A 26,436-nucleotide genomic window follows, 5' to 3' on the forward strand; every position below is an offset into this window, starting at 1 on the left:
TTACATGGCCAGGCCTCTACGCACTGCATAGTATATATAAATATACCTCTAGGAATGCATACGAACAGTTTGTATGTTTTATTCATCTTTACGAGAAAGACAACTCCTACCTAGAGGTTTATTGTTCAGTGAATGTAACTGGAGCTTGAATGTACATAGGAGTTGGTTAAAACGATATAGGTGGACATGCTGTACATTCAGAGACTCCCTGTAGCATCGTGTTATTGATTCACTGACACTGACAGGCACTTACATTGCATTGCTAGCTGTAGTTGCTGATAAAGCAGTTGTTGATACAACACCACATTTGGCACACTTGAGAGTTAATCCTGTATGCGGCTCACTCATCTGTCTGTGGGACATAAGAGACAACATCATAACAAACAATGCTAACAGCCACTCACCCGACTTCAAATTCTCCCTGTCATATTGGCAACAGCAGAACCAGCCAAAGTGTGGGCGTTTTTAATGATTTTCATCTTGGACTGATTCTGCCACAGAAATATGAAGCCATGTCGCTCCCGAGAGAGGTCTGACCTCTTTATGTTTATGCCTCTAATTTCTTTTCAACAGCAAGCAAAAGGAGGCCGACGTCTGCAGATGTACAATGCAAATCAAAGCTTGTGTATATTTTTGCACGGTGTTAAGAATGTGAACGTAAAGAAGAAAAAATGGGTACTAACAAGGATGTGCTGTCATACCCTGCTCGATGCTTCAGCTTCTTGTCCAGTATACCATCTCTGGACACTAGCTTATTAAACACCAGGATACCGATCACCATATTGACCTAGCAACAGAAATGAAGAGAACATTTTCGTTTCGTAAGTCAACACCAAAAAGATTATTCCAAAACTATATATAGTCTTCAATCCCCTGTGACCCTTATGACTTTCAATGGTCTCCTGATGATTGATATCATTTGCCTGCAGCTTCCTTTGTTTAGCCTAAGGTTTCCAGCTGCAATGAGCTTTGACCTCTACTTTCTATTGTTTATGCTCCTCGGTGACATGTCAGCCAGTGTGTGAAGCAAAGCCGCTACAACAGCCTCAAGAAAAGATCTGCCCGATGAGAAGCCCTTGTCTTTTTAAAGGCATCTTTTCCTCCTATTTTTAGCAGAGAACTGAAGGAGCTTTACAGTAGCGAGCTGGAAAACCCTTTAAAATTTAAAATCTATCTCAAATCCCCATTACTCAGATAAAGAGCTCATTAAGTATTCATGCAAACACATTTGGGTCCGTTTTTATTCAACAAGATGTTACTATGAGACATCTGATTATGATGTTATGGTATCAATACAGTGATAAGAGCTGCGCAGCAGTGTTCATGCTCACTGCAGAGGGTTGTTTTTGCCCTATTTGCAGAGATTAGCTTGTGTTCCACTGAGGTTTGAGCAAATTAAACTTAGAGCAAATCCAGACTTCAAGTCTTTGTGACATTGAGTCTCAAACTGAGACATTGTCATTAAAAAAAAAAAAAAAAAAAAGAAATCCTGAAATCACTTCTTTCAAATGCCACCACAGAACAAAAGTTTGACAGTGAAAAATATTAGAATATCCAGAGTGCTCTGTCCCTCTGACACAGACTTCGTCATTTGCATAATCACATTCTTTGTGTAATTTCCTCTGTACAACTATGTAAATACAAGATGATTAAAATACCCCAGTATATTAGATATTGGACAAATCGAATGCATAAATACTTAATAACCTCACAGCTACATGGAGGACCATTATGGTAAATCAAAGGGAATTATTTGAGCACATTGCCTGATGGGACGCTGTCGCGCATTACTGTGACTTTGAAAACCACCGCGTGGTCCTTCTGTTAGACATTTTAACTGAATCATTTCAGATTTTCTGCACAGTGCAGTTGTACATCCAATATTGAACTACCACTAAAACAGATTTATTGTTCAAGTGAGTCTTGTTCTTTTAAAAAAAGGGGTGTCAAACAGGTGGCCTGAGGGGAAAAAAACGATCCCACATGAGGGTGATGACCTTGAAAAGTGTAAGAACAAATAAGATATTAACTGCCTTCAAGACTGAAACCCAGAACTGATGCACTGCAAAGAAACGGCAGTAAAAGATGTCTACCCTACTGCTAGAAAAATACACATTTGCATCAAATAAACACTGTGAGGGTGAGTTTGTAAACACGTGCACACGGAAATCAAGAGGGAGCTTTGAGATGTTCATAACTGAAACTTTCACATTTGTCAGCATTTACAGGTTATTATGTTCTCCTTTACTATCCAGCCCGAGATGAAATTGGGTTGTAAAGTATATGTCTACTGAAATAAAATAAATTCAACAACTCTGCTTTTAAACAAGCTGCAAACTGATGTCTCCTCAAAATGGATAATATCGTTCAGTGCACAGTGTAAGGAAAGTTTAGAAATTGCAGAACAAATCAAATTTTTTTATTTCTCATGTGGTTTTAGTTGTTTTTTTTTTTATTATTGTATATTATAAATTTATATTTCTCAATCTTGGCATATAGAGGTAAATTATGTAGGTTGGTGACTGAGACGTACCAGAACAACAGCAGCTGCAGGTCCAACAAATGCATACAGGAGCCCGCCCTCCAAAGAAAGCCAACAGCTGCAGGAAAAGCAAGAAAAAACAAAAACCGTTCACTCCCACTAAGGCATTAACATCCAAGTTAATGGTGCACACCAGCATACAGTTGTATTTCCCACAATCATCAGGGGGGAAGTGCCATATGCTGTAACGCCATATCCAAACTTTCAAAGGGTAATAAAATGCTAAAGAGATTTTGAGCAGTGTTTATGCATTTGGTATCCAGCAGGGATACCACTCACATGAAATTGGGGCCTTGCTGTGCTATTTTTAAAAACTGATTGGGTTCATGGGACTTTGTTTATGGTACTATTTAGGATAAGTAAGCCAATGCAGACGTACTTAATCATTACTCTTTAAGTGTGACTATGAATCGACTGCATGCATGTTGAATGGCTAATAGAAAATAAAACTTACTATGAGGGTGTCCCGTAGCCTTTTGTTTTGGTGAATCCCATTGAAACAGCAACAACTAAAGCCGGTAATCCTTTAAAAGAGAAAACAATCGATAGTTATTCCAGCAGTTCTAGTTTTCCTTTTGGGCAGAACTGAGAACGTGAACCCACTTTAGTCAGCCGCTGTGCCTTCCACTCATTACACAAAGTGCAACTAGATTGATTCCACTGAAAGCCACAGTATGAGAGAATGTGCACATCTTAGAGTGTATGATCAACGCTATGCATTTCAATTTGTTAATCAACATATTATACAGTGTTCCAGTAGGTAGCCGAGGAGAACCGCCTGTGCCACAGCCTTGACAAAATGGCAGCAGTGCATTGAGTTTGCAAAAGCCACGTGGCGAATTGTCATCACTGTACTGTAAGAAATTCCTCCGCCCTCCCCTCCACACCGTTCATAGGGAGGGTTTTGCCGTATTGCTCCTCATTATAGATTAGTGTAATTGATTCCGTCTTTACTACCGTGTGCTTGGAATATTAACATTTTGTCCTCTTAGAGCGGCGCAGGCAGGTGCTATTGATGTAATCAGTTTCCTGGAGGCAGGAGGCGAAGACCCTGTGGCCATCCAGAGCCTCTCTGCAGTGCTGAAGAGGTAAAGAGTGCCGAGTGTACACAAGCATGTCATAAATCACAGAGCGGGCCAACAGCCTGCACGGTGGAGATGCTGCACTTCAAAAAGCCTGAATTAAGACACAACAGGTACAGGTTCCTACACGTTGCATCTGAAATCTATTGTGAAAATGTCATGCCTTCATGTAATCCGTAGGGGATTAGACATTTTGACTTTTAGGTCTTTACATGTAAATATAGCTTTCATATTTTGCGCCGTACTGTTTTTATTCTAAATTGTAATACAACAAGACACTGTTTTATTTATTGTCAGATCATCTATTATGGTGTGTTTTGAGAAATCTGTGCAGTGTACAACAGCCTTTTGTCCATTTTTTTTCCTCTTTTTTTGCAGCAAGCACTGGCACCGCAATGACTAAGAGAGCCTTGTTTGTTGCTAGGTAACAGGAAGAATGAGTGTGGGCTCTTTCATAATCAAATTGATTTTTTTTTTTTTTTAAAGGAGAGATTTCTACTAGTCTGTTAGGAGAAACTGTTTGGACAGGGATTCACACTGACATTTATCAGATGAAGCACAAATCCTTTGATACAGATACTTTGTTTATCTGTGTTTATTGACAGACATGTGTATGCACTAGTACTTTGAAGATCTCTGGTTCTTGACATAATCAATACAAAATACTGTCAAAATACACATAATAAATACACTGTATGCATAGTGTGGTCCTCCCTGTATTTCAATTGTGATAGGTGACCTTTTTACAATCTGATATTACAAAGGTTTGAGTGTAAAACTGCCAGTTCTCCTAACACACCGATCCCCGGAACCCTTTTACCTTAGAGATAAAATGTATGCCGTTGCAGAGAAAAATGTTCTGCATCACATCCTCTTTATCATCCATAGGGTCAGCGCAACCTGCTACGGGAGAGCTGCACTAGTCTGCTCAAGGCCGGTCCATTTACCCAGCCCACAGAGAGCATGACTGAAGCACAAAAGCATCACAACAAAGAGCCTGACAGGATGAGGATGTTGCTGCCCCACAGAGAGGATGAGAGCAGCTATTGGAGAAGGCATACAGTTACTTGGAAAGACACTGTGCACCCAACACATTGTGAGAAAATGGCAGTGTGCAAGGTACGATGGGAGATAATAGAGAGGTTTATGGAAACATGCGGCTTACTCACCCCAGCCCAGACACAGAAAGCGCTTGCGGATGAGCCTTGTCCGAACCTTTCCCGTCACGGCCATGTAGGACTGCCAGGCCTCAGTGAGGACCCAGCAGAACGATGCCAGGAAGAAGAAGTGCAGAAAGGCTGTCGTCATGATGCAGACACCCTGTTGGGACAAGTGTAAAGGGTCAGAGAGAGACGTAGTCATCATCTGTGGGCTGGAAGGGAGCGTCTCATTTACAGAAATGTAGCTTAATACAAAAACAAAGGTTTTAAAAGGGCCGGTATACAAATCAATGCGTAGCTCTCACATAATAGTGCTGCATCACTGAAACAAATGCAGACCCCATCCAATTCCACCAGTACAGATTCCCATGTTCCAAGATGCTCCCCGAGGATATGCATCAATTCTATTGATATTTCTTTATTTCCTTGAACTATTCTTGCAGAACCAGCAGCATATGTCTGTCTAGACCATCCTCTGAAGTCCCGCCATGTGCAGTGAATGAAACAAAGCATCAGTCTGAACTGCAGCAACAGAGGTGGCAATAGTAGTTAAGATCAGAGCCCGGCGAACTGACACAGAACGCTATGGCATAGCATTCCTCTGCACTAACCCTCATTAGTATGCTGGAGATTCCACCTGGAGGCATGTGAGCCAAGGTCAACTGTTTAACACAGACAGAAGGGGGGAAACCCACAATATTGCTTAAATGATAGAGAAAGTATATGTCAGAGGAAGCAGATTGCATCCAGGCTTCACAACATAGTGGCACACATCAGCTTCAATAGCCCGTCCATCTTATTTCCGAGGAGAGGCGACTCCAAATGGGATTGTTTAGAGGAGGATGAGGATTAGGAATAGAGAAATAGCCTTAAGACTCTTGTCATTGCACACAGATATTTGTGAGAGAGAAGAGATTAAGGTTTTTTGCCTTTTTAGATTGTTTGCAGCGTGATGCTGTGGAAATCTGAGTAATACCGTACAAAGAGGGAAAAGATTGAAGTGCATCATCTCTTCCCAGGGCGTCCACACCATACTGTGAGCTCTCCCAACCACTTTGCATTCCCACTGAGAGAGCCACACTCAATCCTCCCATCCCCTGCAGCGTTCATGGGGCTCACACAAGACAATAATCCTGCATTACCTTATTCCTGGGAAGTAGGAGGTGCTGTTTGTCAGTGAGAGATATTAATTACATAAACGTGGACTGAAATAGAAAATCTTTGTCGAGATTTGAAAACGTTCAACTGTAAGGATGGAATTTAAATCTAAAGTGACATAAATGCTCAAATATCATTGCAGGAGTTCTTTTTTAAAAACCATCCAGAAGGCGGCAGAAATAGAATCACCATTTAATGACATTGGGTCATACAGTGGTGTAGTGCTTAGCACCCTTGCATCACAGCAAGACCATCCCCATTTTAAATCTAGATGACCTTCCTTCTGTGTGGAGTTTGCATGTTCTCCCAGTTCATGCCTGGGTTTTCTTCCTTTCACAACACAAAAACATGTTCTGAAAGTCAATTGGTGAATGTTTTTGCCCTCAGGTGTGAAAGTCAGTGTGGCGATTGTCTGTGTGATGGATGGGTGACATGTACAAGATGTATCCTGCCTTCACCCATATTGAGTTGTGATCAGCTCCGGCGCCTCATAATCCAAAGTTGGATGAATATTATGTTAGTAATGTCAGATGTCAATTACTCAATGTGGAGTCTTTTAATAATTTTCATTTCAGAAAGAAATAGTGCTACTGCTGAGTGGACAGTGATGGATGTGCTGCATTACTAAACTATAGTATTTGTCAGTTTGGGCAGGTTTCCACTGTTGAATCATCAGCATGGTGCTCAGTTACATAATAATCACATTGTATGGTATTAAAATGCTGGGACTATTCTTTCAGTTTGAAGATTCTATTAAATGGATTTCCATAAAAATTGAGAGAAGACAATTAAGATGACCCCAATTTTTTTTTATATAGATTATTTTTTATATAGTTATACCCCTGTTTTTAGAGCTCCTTGTCACAAAGTTGGCAGTTCGATCCCACATTTTGCACATGTCTGTATTCCAAAGTGTTTTTGTACATTAACATTCTGTGACAATGAAGTCATGACTGAAATCGTGATTTAAAGAAGATGCAATTGACCTTAATCGAAAGTGACTTTCATTGATTTTAATCACTTTCGAGCTGCTAATTCTGCAGAAGCCCGTCTCAAAGCAACGTGAATAAATCAAAAAAACATGACGCTCCCATGATACTTGACCACCTGCTCATGTGGTAATTACAGGTGCGTACAGATGCTTTTTGCAGAAATCACAAATATTGTGGCCTGTAAATCTTCATTTAATAAGCAACCATTTATTTGCTAAATCATAGCTGTCTGACACGCACTTCTGAGATATTCATGCCTTTCGATGTGGTTTTAAGAATTCAGTGACCTGTTTGTAGAAGTATTGTGGTGCTTTTTGTGATTATTTCCAAGCATTAACACGAACAGCCAGTGAGAAATATCAGATATTGAAAGTGAAAGCAGTTTACATGCTGATTTTAAGCGAAGAAGACACATGGGGGATGGGCAAACCTTGTGGGTCTAGTATATGCAGAAGCTATGCTGCCTGTAGGCTTCCACCAAAAGCTAATTCGGGTATTGCTGTTGCTCATGTGCTGTCCAAGGTGCTGAAAATAGAGCCTGCCTTGTTTCCTGGAAACAGGTCATATGCAGCCGTTATGTTTCATGCTTCACTTGGTTGCCTATACCATCCAGCCTCATTAGTCCCCTGAAACAAAAGGGAACGCATGTGAATGGAGAGAAAGATGCGCTATGACAGTATCACGATAGCGGGGATTGGACACAGGCGCTCACACAAAAATGAGGTTGAAACCTAGAGTTCATGTTGCCCTTTAGAAAGGCAAATGCCGAGAGATGTTGAGCACACTGTGTCAGTATCCATGGAAACAGAGGAGCCGAGGAAGGGACCACGTTAAAACATTGCAGAGCTGACAGACACAGAGGTAAAGGGAAGGGGTGATGTGAAGCACTTTAAGCCAGTTTGAATTTTTTTTGTTGTTGTAATCTTAAACTGCCATTACCAAAGAGTTCTTTAATGCGGACTGATAAAATGCTGATTAATAGATCTGAGTATAACCTTGTTTCATTATCTTAAATAACTGAAAGCTGGATGAGCTAAGAAAGAGTAGGGACATATTACTGGAGTGAGATATCAATTTTACTTATATTCATAGTGAGTTCAATGACACAATCCTAATGTTCATCCCCTCGGACATTTAGGCATGATTATTTACAAGCCATTATGTTATTTATGTTCTTTAGGAATCGATTCATTGGTTGAGGAGAGTGAAGCAGGCTTCAGGTCCCATTAACAGTGAATCTTTGTCACTAACACTCCACCACTTAATGAGCGCTGAGATTTACCTTACTGTGGAGAGCACATTTATTGCAATAATTAAAGTATTGTCCTGTGGAGAGCCACCACATTGGTTCAAATTATTCCAGTATATCTAAGACAGTATGTTCTATTTCCCCAGCTAGTTCTCATTAATTTCCAGTGGAAGAGGCAGGTTTAAGTTTTCAAATTGAAAGGGCATTCTTCTGGTTTAAGTGTTCCAGTGTTTCAACTAATGGCTGTTTAGGTGGAGGACATTCAATCTATTCATCCTCCATGCCACTTTATGTAAGTTTGTGTGTCGAGGTGCCAAATTTGGGTGACTGTGTGTGACGGCAGAATACACCCTGAACAGGCCTATCACCGGGAAAACACAGAACTACAGACACGTTCACACTTAAGGAAAGATTTCAATTAACCAATTTGCCTCAAATTCATTTTTTGGACTTTTGGAAGGGAACGAGAGTACAAGAAATCCATGAATGCACAAGACAGACAAGCAAACTCCACACAGAAAGACCCTCATGTTCACTGTGAAGACCTTTAAAAACTCTAGAAAACAAAGTGGCCGATAGAAGCAAATTGTCATGCAAAATAACAGTAGAAAAATGCAGTGACTTTGCCACAACAGTCCGTTATTGGCTACTTCATATCCCACAGGCAAACCAGGAGTGACCTGAGCCCAATAGCAAAGCACACTTCTGCCAAAATGTTATTAGTGCTTACAAATATTTTCCCAATCATAACAAAGGGATGTCTGCTGGTAAAAAGCAACCCTCTACCATCATAGTAAACCCAAGTTTGAGTCCATGTGGTTTGGAGTTTACATTATCTGCATGCATGGATGCATGTATTCCAAAAACATACATTGGTTAACTGGCTAATGTAAATTACCCATAGATGTGTGTGTGAGTGTGTTTGTCCTGTACTAGACTGGCCATCTGCTCAGCCTGTACGCTGCCTTAACAATTAGTCCTCAGCTCCTGCGCCCTGCAGCCCTGAGTTGAATAAAGCGATATGGAAGATGGATGGATGATGTTCAGGTTTGTCTATTCTTGCACTGGAAAGTCTTCAGTTTCAGCCTATTAAGTTTTAGTTGCAGTTTGTGAATTTTAATTTAACAAACACATGCTTTTGGGTTTTTTCCCCCCAAAATCATAGATTACTGCTGATGACTCATTTGCAGACACATTGGCTGATTAATGCTTACGAAGTGTATGTTGTTTTTCTTCTTCAGGGGGACTTTGTATATTTTAACCCCCAACCACCAAATGTGTACTTTCTCATTATACTCATAAGGTTGTACAGCGGCATCCGCCTCTGTCTCCAAGACTCTCTAATTCTGTCTGCCTTGGCAATACCAGCAGCATGTGGCTCTCTCTTTGTTTGTCGTCTTTCTATGAACCAGGAGGAACAGCGACAGAGGACAAAGGAAAAGCACAGGCAGGCAAAGGTGACTCACTGACTTCCTGCTCCCAGAGGACACCTCCACAGCAAAGAGATGATTTCTATTAGATGATGAGCAACTCTGAATCCACAAACAGTGGAGCCAATTATATGCACTTCTTACAGGAGATGGAGGAAAAACAAGTGAGGCAGTGTCAGGCAGCATGGCAATTAAACCCACACAGGGACTGTGTTTTCTCCTCTTGCTGGCCTGCCACTCCAGCACTGGTTCTGCAGTGTGTCTGATCAAAGAGTATTGCTCAGATATTATGACAACAGGATGTTCGATACAAGACCAACTGATATATCAATAGATACTTTGACCTGCAGGCTCTTATCAATAGGATTGCTGAGCAGTCATATGTATGTGACTCCTGCTGATGAGAGGACAGAGATAGTTTGGTTTGGTACCGAGGTGTCCAATTAATGTGGATAGTTGAGGTCATGTGGGAAAGTAGTTAAACGGGAACATAAATTGGTTTAGATATCTGGACATGGTATAGTATCATTTAATTGAATGCTATCTTGAGTTATTGTATTACATATATGATTCTGCGCACTTTTCGCTTTTCCATGTGTTCACTTCAGTAGATAACAAGTAGAGTGCAAAATAGTGACCTTCTATCTCATTTTTATCCAACTCAAGGTTATGGGGTACAGACAATATACACCCTGGACAGGTTGCCTAGCCATTGCAATGCAAATGAGGGGAAAAAAAAAACAAACCTGTGTGTGCATGCTATAACTAGAAGCTGAAGTTAAAATTACAAGTGAAGGATTAATTAAAACCCAATTAAATATTGGTGGAAGGGAACGGGAGTGTCAACAAGCTAATATCCACATGAATAATCTAATACATCAAATGTGTTGTCATTAAGTTATTATTGTAGTTTTGTGGTCTCCTGATTTCAGGCTTAAGGCTAATGCATTTACCATTTAGATTCAAGAACATGTCTGTCTGTCTTTCTTTCTTTCTTGCATTACTCACAGCAGACACACTATGGCAGTACACCAACCAGTTGCAAGCAAAACAATGAGTGAACAAAGACATTGATGAAGTCAGAATGATCTTCTCCGCGGGCTCATTAATAACTGTTTCTTTTTTTCCTTTTACACACAAAGTGAATTCATACATTCTTAATACATACTATAGATTCATGCAGATTTAATGTCCAGCACTAACCTATAAATACCTGAAGCAATGCCAACATGACTCTCAGTCAGACTTGGTATGCGTCTCCCTTTTAGAGGTCAACACAATAAGATTTTGCCTGTAATTCTATGCCAGGAGGGGAGGGATTAATTTTTATGAGGATCCGCATGAAGAACTAGGACCAGTGTGAAGGCCGAGTCGTAAGTTCAACTCAATTTCACTCAGTTTGTGTTGAAGAGCAGCATGTTATATGGTTTGCTCTGCCCTGGTACTTGAATTTCTCCTTGGATTTGACATTAAATGATCTAAAGTCAAGCACACAGCTTTACCTTTGCCTTTAGTAAATAAAGGCTCAAATGTCCAGGCCGTGCTGAAAAAAGAAACTATGTATTTTTCATCTATCTTTCATTTTTTTTGTTGCATGCGTCATGTACACAAGTGATGGCATCATCTTTCACTCCTAGTCTTAATGGGTTAATAACCATATTGTCCCATGACAAACAATTTTGTGAATTTGGAGCTTTGAGCATCCATCAGTGTAGTTTGCTCACTGTCTAACAGACGTTGAGATGTCAAATTCAGCATGTTCGTGGATTTTCTGAAAAGCATCTAATCTCTTTGCAGCTTCTAGAGACAGATATCTTATTAGCAGCAAGCCCAGTGAGTGTTCATGTTAAGTGGTGGTCCTCATAATCAAGACAGGAGATGACTGGAGCCTTGATTAAATCTGACAGGGCTTCAAATAAGCTCAGCCATAAAAAGTGCCCTAAAGCTTTTTGCATTTATAGACTTGGCTCTGTGTCTGCTATGTGAGGCCGAGGAAACAGATGAACTTATAATGCAGTTTTTGTTATCCTGTACAATATTTAGGTGAAACAAAAGATGTCAGTTTCGGGTATATGTTTACAGAGCACATTTTGTCCAGATGTAAGCAGTCGTTACCAACAATACCCGTCTGATAGAGGCTTCATCAGATAAACAAAAAAATTATCAGTCCATTTCCTATTCTGTCTTAACTCAGCATTGACAAATGACAACAACACACTTTGATTTAAGAATGAGGTTAGGCTAGATATGAGCCCAAACATCTGCTCGGTCCATCTGCTCCAAGAGTACTGTAAGTCCTTCACCAACCCATTGTAGGTATCCATGTTTTACAGCACCAGGAAAAAAAAAGCATCACTATTGCTGGGGTTACCCATGCACAGTTAAACTCTTTCAAAAGCTATGACTGCTGCATTGTAACAACAGACAAATGTTAAAACAATGGCTCTTAATGAGCCCCCCCCCCCCCCCCCCCTCAAAGGAGAATAGATTGATGGCCAAAAACAGGAGAAGATAATGAGTTCAGGGGGAAAACACCGTGCGCCTCTTGCAAAAGGTAAAGACACACTGAGAAAATGGTTACACAATAAAATATCTGTAATCGGACAATGTGTCATTCTGAAGAGCTGCCAAATGACTGAGAAGGGCATCTGTGTGGGCAGCTTGTAAATCCCAACTACTTTTTGCCAAACAATCTTTTACATTAGCCATTTGTTTACTGGCCAGTTACAAAGCTGGAGGGAGGAAGTGATATATTTCACTGGATGCAGTCCCGCTTTAGTTACAGCAGTTGTTCTTTTGAATCGTCCTCTGACTCGATCTGAAAGTCAGCTGTCATTGACATCTAAACACAAACAGTGTCATGTCTCTCTGAGACGGCTGTGCATCATTGCAGCCGTGCGCAATGCACATCAGTTTGGCCACTTGCGACAGTTAAATATTGATATGTCCATTGTGTGCATCAAGTAAGCTTTTCTGCTCCCCCACAGTTAACTCCGCTTCATTACTGAACTATTCAAACATGTTTTCATTGCATTGTCCTTGTTTTAACTATCAATAGTTCATTATTTTAGTTTTTTTTATGGCATCATACTTAATTACAATTACATACCAACACTAGTTCCCTGCCAACAGGCCGAGGTTGTCGCAAGTTTACCAGAGGGCAGTGTAACACCTGAGCAAAGTCCAGTAGTCCAGAGCCGATACAGAGCAGATCTACAACTCGTAGATGGATTACAAACACCTGATTTTCCATTTTCATTACATATGAAAACCATCTTCGTACCAGTGGGGGGAGAAATAATGTTTTTTTGCAGAAAGATGTAATAACCCAACAGCAATTTTCTTTATTCTAATCTATCACAGTGACTGGCATTGAAAGGTCCGACGGTTTATAGGACTTTTAGCAAATGAAAAATATGAGTGGATATTGATTCAAATGTCTCAAAAGAGTAAAGTTCTAAAGAAAGACAGTGGAGTCGTGTTAAAGCTACACTCGGCCACACAGTACTGTGTCACTTGAATGTTTCCATTCTGCCATCATGAAAAGGACTCAACAACCACTGACCCTCCAGACATTGCAAAGTGTGTCTTAACAATTATTAAATGATACTTACAACATTGTGGGTCTGTGTTTGTCCAACCAGGATCAATATGTTTGAGCAGACTATAGATAAGCAGAAGTTGAGCAGGATAATAGATCTTTCAGAGCGAATATATCTGGAGGGAGGAGACAAATTACAAGGACAAACAAATCAATGTATTTCTTTTACTTGTAGACCAGTGATCAGTTGCAAGGCTAGCACTGTTAAAGATGAAAAAAAACGTTTTAATTAAATAAATAAATAAATCAGTTGTTTTTTTTTCAATCATATGCTTTAGCGTATGCTGTTATAGTGTTGTAATTACCTCCATAGCACAGCGTAGATCACTGTCAATGTGATCAAGGCAAGGCAAGACAAACCACAGCCAACTATCAATGTCACAGATGGGACCCCTGAGAACTCCATGGTCTGTGGAGAAAGACAGGGCAAGACAAACCAGTCAGTGGGTGGTTGGATGTGGTTCATGCAGGACAGTAAATCTTTATTATTGCCCAGTGAAGAAACCAATCAAAACAACCACCACCACCAACCATGTAAATAGTCCACTGTGGATTCCTTAATTTACTGTGAGGTTTGAGGTACATGCGTGGGCTTGATGGTTGTTTAGATACATGGTCCAAAGCTATTCATACTGTGTCTTGAGATTATACTAAACAACACAGGGCACTACATTGGCGTGTTTGTTTAATTCAGTCTACATTAGCCTTTCAAATCACATACATGAAGTCATGTGAAGTAGCCAATTATGAGCTGGCTTTGTAGGGATTGGACATATAGTACATTTTGTGGTATCAGTTTTTGTACAATAGTCAGTAAATTAAACCAAGAATCACTGTTTTGTAGAAAATACATTTGGTGCCATGGTGTTCAATGTTTCAGGCCTTTTAAAGAAGAAGGTTTGGGATAGCTTCTTGTTTCAAACATGTACTAAAGGCCAAAGTGTAAATACTCAACTTCTTCTTCTTGTAAAGAAATTACAGGGTTCTGTTTCATTTACAGTTAAAATGTCTGCACATAGGATCAAACCACTTTGCAGGAAAAAAACCAAAACAAAAAAATATTACATATGGCTTCACCCAGAATTTGTTTCTGTTTTTGATGCAACAAAACTGTATAACTGATAAACTTAAAAAAAAAAAAAAAAAAGAAATCCTAATCCCTTATGAAATGTGCATTTTGATTGATGAGGAGAGGCTGACACACACACATCAGCATGCACACACCCTCCTCGTGCATGTCCATATACACAGAGTTATCTGAATCTATGTACAAACTAGAAAATATCCCCCACCATCTCCATTTCAGCGCCGGAATACTGTTTAACGGGATTAGCACACCAAATATTCAATTTCCATTCTCGCCAAGCACACACACTTGCACGCACGCACGCACACGCACACGCAACACAGGCACAGCTTTTCTTCCTTTACATTAGCCCATAAAACCCACAGTGAATAACAAATCAATAGCCCACTTACTATTTCTCTTGGTTGCCGAGCCAAAATGGCGAAGGTAGATACACGATCACATAAGCATTTAGTATGGGAGGCATCTGTAAGCACCGTTTTACATCCTTTTGTGGACCAGGCTCCCCAAGAATCGTTCCTGCAAGGAGGAGGCAAGAGGCAATTAGAGGCTTAATTCCAGCGGTGACACGACTTCACAGGACTTATCGGCATCGCTTCTTTTCTTTTTTTCCTCAACTGTTATTATAAAAAAAAAAAAAACGCTGATATGCATCTAAAGCTAAATAGGCGTGCGGATTGTTGCACGAGAGAGAAGGGTAGGGGAGAAGAAAAAAAAAAAAAAAAAAAAGAAAATCGGAGAGAGGAATCGGCTCGGCTCTTGTGTGGCTACGAGCAGCATTTGGAGCAGATAGAGACTCGGAGGAGGGGGAGGACGCACGGAGCTGTCCAAGCAGACCGGTGCTGATTGATTCGCTATACGCAGATAAATACAAAAAAAAAACCAACTACCTCACTCACATTCAAACACCGACATTCTCTTTGGATATGCTCCGGAATAAAAGCGCGTATATTTACCTGCATGCCTCTCTATTTCCCCCACACAGTCGACTACATTCCTGCTGTTTTATCCCGTCTTTTTGCGATGCTTTTTTTTTTTAATTTTTAAATTTTTTTAAATTATTCTTTATTCTCCCTTCGGCTGTTTTAATTAGCAGCTTTTTGACTGCTTCCTTGGGGGCATTTTCACCCTGGAAACGGTGGACAGCATCAGATTGATACTCTGTTCCTCTCTGCTGGCGTGAGAGGGGGGAGGCTGATACAAGGAGAAAATAAAGACACGCTGTCGCATCATCTGCTCATTCGGCTTCAAGTCGAACACTGCGACGGGACTAAATGTTGCTTTTGAATTGTTCCTGAAAATCATTTTTTTTACACGAGTGTTGTCGCTCCCCGACGCGAAGCGCTCCTTAAAAAAAAAAAAACTAAAAAAAAAAAAAAAAACACCGCAGAAGTGATACCACCCCGCGGAGGCAGCGCAAATGGTTGCAGCCGGTCTCCACTTCACACCACTAGTAGGTGAAATGAAAGGAGCGTCTCTCTTCCATTCGCCCCGCGACTCATTTTCAGTCTTTGCAAGGAAAAAAAAAAAAAAAAACACAAACAAACCCCAAAATATCACCCCCATAATAAAAAAAAGCACCGTTATAAACTTTATTGACACAAGAAAACCCGAACGTGACTGTGATCACGGAGCAGTTTTGCCGCAACAACACGAGCCCCCATATTAAGATGCCGGTCACAAGCAAAACACCTGTTGTCTTGCAAAAAAAAAAAGAAAAACACCTGGCAATCTTTTCACTCTTCAGCATCCCACTCAAGTCGTGACAAAGGCAAAACAAGACGCATACATCTGATTTAGGACGATATAGAGCTCTGTGATTTGTGGGAGCAGCCGTGCCTGCTGTGCAAGGCAATCCTGCTCTGTCATTTGATCAATATGGCAGCAATATTTATTATTCCTGGAAGGGAACCATGGAGCCAGTTGCAAATTCCCAACCAGGGCCAATCGGTTCTTTGGTCTGTCTGTCTGTGCACAGCAAAGCAAAGATAAATGAACCTTCAACATTATTCTCAAGCTCGTCGTTCCTCTTCTTAACTGGATTGGGACTATTCTTCATATCCAACTGGTGCATATCTGCACCCATCAAAACACTGAAGGCAGCTAATGCCCTGTATTTTGAAGCTTGACTCGCAGCTTTTAATAAATACCGAGACCAAGGCAGATCAAGAAATATGCTGCCACTGTCGACTCTTCAAAATCTGGAATACTAAATGGAAAGGAACTTTATGTTTGTCCAGTTACTGCATTTACTGCATTTTGATGTACTTGGCCCTGCCTATGGGTGAAACACACAGACCTTTCAACTCAGTTTTCTGATTAGATTGGAGGATGTAGACTAGAGTACTGCACTGCTGAGTCATGCGCCATATCTTGAAGATCACCTCTACAGGTTTGAAATTTTAAAATCCCCTACAAAATTTATGATTTCTTGAAAATGTCCTGTTGAATTTGAAATTCCCCTAGATTGTTGACCTGTTCAAGATGTGCCCATAGCCAGCGGGTTAGATAGATGGATGGATGGCTGGATGGATGGATGGACAAATAAAGTTGTTCTCCTACTGATATGTCACTTTAATGATATTATCATTGTTGTTTTTTGATAGATATATTATTTTAAATATCCCAAACCTCAATATTGTCATTTGTCTTTTGATATTTGTCTCTTCGTGTCATTTGTATCATTCAATGGTCTGTAAAGTGCACTGCAAAGGGCACTTCAGTTTAATTGTACAGTTCAATGACGATAAAGGTTTCTTATCTGATCTTCTGGGAAATACAGAAAAACAATGTGGCATGTATAAAGAAAATCCTACCAGCAATTTCACTTCCAGAAAACAAGGCACAAATATTAAAATCAACAGAACAGAAGCTTTGTATTAAGATCTGGGGGAAAAACTGTCTCTAAAACTGTTTTCATCCATGTACCCCACTAAGACGTCACAGTCAAACTGCTAATAGCACCTTAATAGACAAAGTGCAGGTACAATGTAATGTTTTGTTGATTATTTATACACTTGCGATATATAAAGTAAAACTTTTAAAATATTTTATCCATTTGAAAAAAGTTCATTTTTATTTGTGGTAATTGTGACCTCTTTTTGATTTTCAGTGTGTGTATATTAAATCAGTACCTATTCTATTCTATTCTATTCTAGTTTAGATAGCTTGTTGATGCCTGAGCTTTTCTCCAGTAGAGGTGTTCAGGTTCCTGTAAGTTTCAGTTTTCAAATAAAGTGTTAGTTTAAAACTGTGTAAATGTTTGCACAGTTGGACCTTGAAGAGGAAGTTATTCAGAAATGTCATTTCAGAGAAGACGCCTTCTCACTGAGTGGTCATACATGATGGACACCAATGTTTTGAAGAGGCAGTCTGCACATCCGCCAAACATCTTAAATATCTGAGGCGTTTTCCCCAGGATGCGCACTTGCTTGGCGACCAACAACAATCACAATCTTTCCACAGCTGCCCACTTGAGATCACCCTTTGAGCAGGGTGGTGCAGCATGCTCAAAACCTCATTGTCACATGCTGATGCAAACCCATTCTGCATCCATGCTCCTTTGTGATGTGACAGGCTGATAGCACTTTTGAAGCCTCCACTTCTTCAGATAACGTTGGATTCTTCGCTCCCCTGCTGAGGACTGAATCCTCCTCATGATCTGTTCATAACTTTCGACTTGCTATAGATGTTTGCTTCCTTATAGTGCCAGAGGGGGAAGCTGACAGGAGAACAATGGTTGGCTGGGGATTTATGTATGCCACGTTTTGATGTGTTGTCTGACCTTATTGGGCCTTGGTGGCCCGAGAATATAAAATACCCCCAAGAGAAAGTGTCAGCGTTGACGTTAGCCACACTGAGTCTGATGATGTGACATTCATCACCTACTCTTGGCTGACCACTTTCTATCCATGCAGTGACGTATTGACAACTTTGCATCACAACTTACAGGACTTGAATTTTGTGACAGAACTTGATCCCACTCCACGTCTTATTTTTTTTTACAGATTTAGGCGTCAAGATGGAAGATAACTGACAGCAGAGTGACATGAGGGGCTAACAAAGTCTAGGGCACATGAAGTATTCAAGCAATGGAGTCTTGCAGAAACAGGACAAAACTCCAATTAGGCTTTTGAGGTTTGCCTAAACTTTGACAGATTGAGTTCCTCCAGTCAGCCTAATAAATCCATATGTCTTATCCCAATGTTCAGGGGCCTTTATTAATGTTCCCTCAAAGAAACTGGTGCAGCTGAATAGAACTCACCAAACCAGCCTAACCTGGAGCCTTTTCGCCTACATTGTTCTCACATTTCAGACAGCATATGAGCATTGGTTGCTGTACATAGCTCAGGGCAAGTAAAAAAAAACCTCTTTTTAAAATTTGTTGAATGCCCCCATTAGATTTATCCAGACTCTGCGATGTGGGCTTAAAGAAAGCCCGAGGCTATGCACTTTGGGCAATTTCATGAAGCCTCGAAAGACTGACACACAATGACAGGCAGAGGAGGGTGGGGGCCATGCTGGGAAATTATACCATCCATCTTGGACCGCTTGATGACGGGCCATTTATATCAGCCTGTGTGCCACATTGCGGGTCTTAGCTGAGTGAGAAGAAAAGAAAAATGAGCGCATATTTTTATGTAGTGGGAAAATGCTTAATGATCCTGAGAGGGGTTAAATCCACATATTATAGCACACTGAATATGACACCATACAGATTGGATATGCTTTTGTGTTTTGAGCAATTACATTACTATGCAAGTACATGCATTGTTACCTGATGGACATCAGCGTGAAATAGATGCTCGCCTAATGTATATGTCATCAACAAAATAAGTTCATCCTTTTTTATGCACTGATTTGAATGGCAGGGTGTTTATTGTTCCATTGGTGGCCCGGCATTAAAACAGGTGTTTACATTAAGGTCATTAGTAAATTAAAAGTCCAAAGTGCATGATGAAATAGCAGTGACAGGTTCACTATCAAAGCCATATAATCTTACACTGGAAAGGGCAAATGAATAAATAAATCAAGCAGATGAGAGTCTTCATTACATGAAGCATCACTGAGTATCACCACAGCACCACTGCCATAAATACATGTCATATGCATGCATGTGTGTCTACATATAATTACATTGTGCGCTCTGACATACACCAACCCAACAACACGTGCTGCTGTCAAATAGTGAATAGTGTTATCAGTCCATCGTGAATCTTCTACTGAAGCTGTGAACAATCCAAAACATTTTTGCCATGTCTGTCTGCCAATGTCCTGCTGCAGTAACCAAACATCATAAGCAAAACCACAAGTGCTTTAGGTTTATTAATCCAGCACAAACAAGCAATCGCTCACCGTCACCATCCCGACATCTGCACTGTAAATAGTTGCAATCCAAAAGTTGCCCCAAAACAACAAAAACATTCCCACAAGGGTCCTTGGGATTGAATCTGATCGAGTGGGAGTCAGTGGAGCAAACGTGTCTCTTAGTAGGTCGATGACGTGAAAAAGTTTGACAACTGCCGATCTCAGATGTGGAAATGTCAAAGGAGCTTTACGTCATAAAAAGAAACCATGAGAGACTTTAAACGCCAACTCAAAATCAACTTAAACTGAAAGATAAAATAGGAAATGTGAATTTGGGGCTTTAAATATGTACGGGTGAATTCAGATGTTTAGAAAAAAGCTGTTAAATTAAGTTGATTATCACAGTACAGATAATATCATGTTGATAATGACCGCAGAAGATTACCAGGGTTTACTCAATTGAAATGATCGCATAGAATGAATACAAGGAATGAATGTTTAATGCCAAAATCTAATTTTTGCTGAAGATTTTTGATAATAATCTGGGCCAGTTAGATTTGATTTGCAGGATGTCTGTGACTGTATGGGATTTATTTGTATTAAAAGGAGTTTACCAGATCTAAGAAGTAAACCTGCCGTTACAGGATTCATTAAGTGTGTTGATAACGACTCATTGAGAAGGAATGGCTTTTTCTCCATCCATTTAACAAGCAGGATATGTATTAAGCAAGAACATCAAATCTAGAATTAATTTATTTCCGGATAAGTGTGCACTTACGAGGAATTTGTTGAGGTGCAGGGGTGCATTGAAAAGGCTTGAACAAACTGTAAATTTGCAGATCGTGAAGTGAAAGTATGAAAGTATGCCCTGTGCAAAGCAGGAATACAAAAGTCAGTATTCTCCTGGTTGTGATGCTTTGCAGCAGTTATCCAGTGTTTGGTGCGCCCTGTTTGGCTCAAGCTCAGCATCTGTGTGCAACCCGATGCTGTGACAGCTGCTTTCACACCCTGACATGTAAATAATTAATAGGCTTTTATTCCTTAGGAACTACACTGTTCTTTGTAAATTATTCCTTCAAATGTAACTAACAATCTGTGCAGTAATCTGAGACAAAGCTACTGCGGCAATTCATTAGAGATTTTTCTAAAGCACAGGTTTGAACGCTCTGGTTTTTAATTAGGTGGGCTTCATCCAAATACATATTGTGATGTGCTTTGTTTAAGTCATCTGCCACCATGTTTCCTGCAGGATTTATGTTGTTTCTTTCAGGCTTGACCATAAAGGCTGAAAGCTAGTAATTCTTACATTAAAAGAAACTCTATTTTACGCTGATAAAAGCAGTGGGACAACAATATGATTTACTACCATCAGAGTGCTTTGAGAGAGATGATACGGTAATAAAACTAGATAAGATAAAACTAAAAGAAATGGATATTAAAAAAGGAAAAGCCATGATATAAGTGTCAATCATGAAGACATGATTGACAAAGACTTATCAATACCAAGGACAATGATCACAACCTCTTGACTGAAACCTTTGTCTTTGTTATGATAAATTAAATAACTAGAACAGTGGACAACACCGAAGTAATGACAGAACTCTAAAAATCACGTTTTTCTTTTTTCTTGAATCTAATAAAATATTTTACCTTTAGATGTACCATTTGAGGAGTTTATTTGTTATTTAGTTTCACCTTTGCACTTTTTTCAGATTGCAAGCAGACCTGTGTGTACCCTTTAAAGTGATGTCAGATATTTGAATCAATATTTTTGATCTATGGAATTATTGAAAAAGGAGATAACAGGTTGTCTTATCTGATTGTATATGGGGTGTGATTTGTGATGAGAGCTGGAGGGGGAATAGTTTCTGATAGATGGGGGGGGGGGGGGGGGGGGGAGGTGATATATAAAAATGGAAGCTACGAGCAATAAGTAGACGAGGGTATAATAATACAAACTTCATAAAAAGGATATATCAATGAATGCTGGAGTGATGTGCAGGTTGTAGAAATTGACTACAGTTTCTACTGTCAGGATAAAAGCCCCAGATAGCTGTATTTCAGCCAAAGTGTTTACATTTGATGTGAGTTTGGAGTTAATAGCAACAATTTTATCATCAATGTGTGAGAGATGACGGCTCTTATTTACTTTTAAATACTGTGGCTTGCAAAAATATTCATCGACCGACACAACATGCTGCATCATTGTGAAGTGGAAGTAAATTATACATGATTTTCAAGATTTTTTTTTTTGACAAATAAAAACTACAAAGTGTGGCATGCAAAAGTATTCATGCTCCTTCACACTGATAGCCCGACATAAAATCCAGTGCAACCAAGTGCCTTCAGAAGTCACCTAGTTAGTCAATAGAGTCAAAATGTGTGCAATCTAGTCTCAGTTCAGGGGAATCTTAGAAGAAAACCTGACTGGGTGGAGGTTCACCTCCCAGCAGGAGAAAGACTATAAACATACAAGAGCTAGAATGCAATGGTTTGCATGAAACCATTGCTCGAGTAAAGAAGAATGGGCAAAATGTCAGTCTTTAGATGTGAAAAGCTGGCAGAGACATACCCCAAAAGACTTGCAGCTGTGATTGCAGCTCAGCTAAAGGAGGCTCCACAAAGTATTGACTCTGAGAAGATGAATACTTTTGCACACTTTTTCCTTCCACTTCACAATTATGTGATACATTTTGTTGGTCTAACACAAAAAAAGTCTTCCCAAAACACATTTATATTTGTGGTTGTAATGTGACAAAGTGTAGGAAAGTTTAAAAGGAGATGAACACTCTTGCAAACCACTGTACTTTTATTTGATATGTTTTTTCCTGGTTTGTTGGTTCAATAGCTTTAATCACTTTGCAGGAGAAGTTACATGGTTTGATACATGTGATAAAAAAATGTTCACAGAATTGGAGATGCATGGACCAAAAAAAATAATAGAGAGGGTTTATCCTTCAATTTGTCTCAACAAATCACCCCCTTGTACAGATTTGAGTGGCCTATGTGTGGAATAAATGGAAAGATATGTATGTTGAGGCAAACAGGCTGTCCAGAAAAGTCTTGTTTGAGGTTCTGCTCATCTTCACTTGTAAAGATGGTCGTTTTCTGTTTCATATTTGGCCACTGTGATGGATAATTTGAGAGATGATGCTGAAATATCTGTGATTAAAATGTCAGAGGCTTTCCATGCACTGCTTTACAGGCATACAGAGGATTTCAAAAACATCTAATTGCAGGGGGGGGGAAGTCAAAAGATTAAACCAGCTTGACTGCTTGTTGTCATTCTGTAATTTTCCTGTTCTGCAAATTTAGAGTCGGTAAAGAACAACAAACAAGGCTGAATTTGAATTTTATTGTTGTGATTACAGTCCTCAAATGGCGATAATTATTCTCTCTAACAAGAGTGATGAGTTCCACGTTTAGCTTGGCGGATAAGGCATGCGTTTTAATCTCATGCTGGGGTCAGGATGATGGAAAATTTACCAGATAGTACAATGTTTTCTGTCAAAACAGTGATTGCATTATTTAATTTAAAATTAGGAATAATGTGAAGGGAAATGAAAACACAGTGGGGAAGTTCACTGATCTAAAGTCAGTGGGTTGTATTTCATCTTTTCTTCATGAGACAGTGGTGGGATAATAGGAATTTCAAGCTTGTTTGGCAGCAATAAATATCAACATTTGAAAAAAATAAATAAAAGTGCAGCGTCTGACTTAATATGCTCAGTGCAGTGGAGCTGCAGACCTGAAAAGTAATATTGGATGTGGTGGCAATGTGGTTTGGAAACTTTCTATGACAATATTTACCCTACTATTTTCTTTTTTTACTATTTCCTCTGCTATATTGGGATAATCATTACGCCAGCCAGGTGGAACAGATTCACCTACAGGCCTGGGTAATAGAAATGAGCCAAAACACAGCAAGCACATGCCAATAAATGTCATCGACAACACAAAAAGTAGGTCTGACAGGTGGAATAGTTGGTTTATTTCAGTCGAAAATTGAATGAAGATTGCTGGGAAACTCATTATCTTGTCAAATATGATTTCTCTATCACTTTTAAAGCAATGAATAAAGAAACCTGTCAAGTCTACCATTCTAATCATATAAATTTGGGGATGGTAATTCAATCAGATGTTTAGCAAGGGTTCATAAGAGAGTTTTAAAATACTAGATTGCAGTATTTCTAGTACTGGAGTTAATTACATGTCATTTCAAATAGTAAACTATTTGAATGCTGGGTGGGTCAATAAAATATTTTCTTTAATAAAAAATAAATAAATCATAGCAAGTGTACTTACTTTTTCCAATCAACTAACTGTTTACAATTATGTAAATCTGTTAGTTTCAACAAACATAAACAGCAGAAAGTGTGGTCCAGATTTCCTCCATGATCGATTTGTGAATATTTTCTTTCTAATAATTGATCACTAATCATTTAGATGGAACCAACATGGCTGACAGACGGTGCATTATGGGTGATGGTGCCCTTTAATAATGAAGTCCTGAGAATAACTGCTATTGGGTAATTGGAGCAGCCAAATATCTGAAAGGAAGATGATTATCATGATGTGGTATAACTTATTGTTGCTCTGATTAAAGTGGCTCTGAGCACATTAGGAAAATAATGCACACTTGGGGAAAGTCAGAGACAGAGGATGGAGCTGATTTGCCCCAGTAGTTCAAAAATAGCCCAGATGCCCTTGAATACCAGATGAGAAGGCAGACTACGCACATTTCACAAGCTATTTCAAAGTAAAAACAACTGTTGCCTGATATAATCTATACATATCTGCTGTTAATTTCGTGTTAGGCTGAGACTTTGAGAAATTTACAAAAAAAATTGAAAATGCAGAGTTAACTTCACTTACACAGAAGAAATCTGGCTTAATCTTAGTAAGTGAATTGTCTCGTCTCTGCGTGTCACAGGCATACATTGCAGAGATAAAGATTTCAGTCCTGGAAACAGGTTAAAGACCTGTATTATCATAAAATACAAAACATGTCTTTGAATGACATGGTTATAACTGGCAGTTGTGTGTCCTCAAAGTAGTGTTTTCCAAAGTGTTTGTATTCCCACCTTCGTTTCAGTGTTTCTGCTTTATGTGTTCCTAAGTTGTGCATTGCTATTGTGTCAGGTTTCTGTGGACTTCCCTCTCCATTGTCTGGATGCTTTCTGGTTAGTCACTGTCTGATGCCACACCCGTGTCAGATCTTCCCGTTTCTTCCCCTCATATGTATGTGGCCTGTGCAGCTCCCACAGTGATTACACCTGCCCTGTGCATCACATTTGTGACTCATCCACCTTTCCTTGTGTGTCTGAGAGTGCTTTCACACCTGATGTTTTTAGGGTGGATCTAGTTGACTTTTGGGACTGTGTACGGGACTGAGCATGGCAGGGTTCCAATCTGGTGTGGTTCAAGGCAGTTTGGTCTGAAACAGCTACACCGAGACCAGCCTGATGAGACGGTCTCTTTGCAGTCACACTGGTATGTTGCGAGAGTGGTGTGAAAGAAACCACACCAGCTGCCTGTTTTTTGTTTTTTTTTCAATCTCCAGTCTTGTCTCACATACTCACAAGTTTGACTTAAAAGGGCTCCTGACTAGCACAGAGCAGAATGTATAGACGGAATATATGAAGTTGCATTATGCAATAAAGAAACAGAACCCAATGGGGTAGAAAAGGAAAAGGTGGTTCAATGTGCTGCCTATCAAATTTGGAATAATACTGGAGCACTACAAAAGGCTTGATCGTCATGGAAATTTGAGACTCCACCAGGTGTTGAATACAGCAGCAAAAGAACTGTGAATGTGAACGACAATATACCCAATATACATTTCTGTCGACACCAAACAAGCACATGGTTTACATTGACAAATCTGAAAGTATCCTGGGTTTGTGAATGCGGTTGGGTCCATCTTGTCTGTTTTCCCTCTCAATTTAGTAGCATTTTGTTTTGTTTGGAAAGACTTCTGTTCTCGTATTCATCATCAAATACAAATTTCTTACGGTTTTGAACAATGTCTACATTTGGTTCTTCCCTCATTTCATTTTGATGTGTATTTCGATCTCTAAAGATGTTAATTTCCACACCTTTACCATGGGTCCATGGCAGCATTACCTCCACAAACAACAAGGCTTCTTTGTGTTTTTTTCCCCCCACTTGTTTACCTTTTCCTGTTATTCTTTTTTTTTTAACAGTCTACATTTAGTGACCATGTAACCTGTGACACTATTGCCACCATTGTTTGGATCTTGACTTTGCCATTTTACGAAAGTGACCTTAGGGTTGGAGAGTGGGAGTGTGATCTCACAAGTTCCTATTAACTCACTGTCTTGTCTGGTGACCATTGTTTCGGCGCCTCCACTGAATAACAATGCAGAACCTCATCTGTTGGGCGCTCTGACTCTTTGCTATGTGGTACCTCTGCAGCTGCCTCCTCTTTTCTTTTCTGCCACCCCAGTCATTACTCTGCTCATCCATCTGTCAGTTGCCCTTGCCAAAGCCCAGTGAGATGTTGATGCCTCTGCTGTTAACTCGTCTGTGCCCGCCCTGTGTTACAACCACTTGCCACCGTCACAGCTGCTCCAGGTCTTTGGGCTTCACGGCTGTCGAGTACCGCTGTAGAGCTCTGTTATATTCAACTGACTGCTACTCAAGTTACCTTAGCTTGCCAGTAATCCCGTCCTAAAAGCTTCTGGTCACCACTGAGAATACTCAGGCAACCGGTGCTGTGTTCTCACTCTGAGGCCATCAGTCTTCCACCAAATTGCCTGGCCTCTTCTTTTCCCCTCTGCAGTTTGTCATTGTAGCACTCCAGCC

The 26,436-nt window shown here is 39.9% G+C and overlaps 1 protein-coding gene across 4 annotated transcripts in view; it reads right to left on the minus strand.

The window, feature by feature from the left end:
* The window catches only part of adgrb3 (adhesion G protein-coupled receptor B3), a 129,083-nt gene that overhangs the window by 7,868 nt on the left and 94,779 nt on the right, over positions 1–26,436 (minus strand). For 2 of the 4 annotated variants that reach the window (XM_080481564.1, XM_080481562.1), the window contains 8 exons: positions 14,694–14,820; positions 13,520–13,623; positions 13,228–13,330; positions 4,794–4,944; positions 2,997–3,066; positions 2,534–2,600; positions 684–787; positions 254–352 (listed from right to left, as the gene is read on the minus strand). In XM_080481564.1, coding sequence (XP_080337690.1) covers positions 254–352; positions 684–787; positions 2,534–2,600; positions 2,997–3,066; positions 4,794–4,944; positions 13,228–13,330; positions 13,520–13,623; positions 14,694–14,820 — 825 coding nt within the window. The remainder of the gene's footprint in view (positions 1–253; positions 353–683; positions 788–2,533; positions 2,601–2,996; positions 3,067–4,793; positions 4,945–13,227; positions 13,331–13,519; positions 13,624–14,693; positions 14,821–26,436) is intronic. The other 2 variants (XM_080481563.1, XM_080481565.1) reach the window with 1 other exon arrangement.

Source organism: Lipophrys pholis (assembly GCF_963383615.2).
Source record: "Lipophrys pholis genome assembly, chromosome: 15".
Classification (NCBI taxonomy): Eukaryota; Metazoa; Chordata; class Actinopteri; order Blenniiformes; family Blenniidae; genus Lipophrys; species Lipophrys pholis.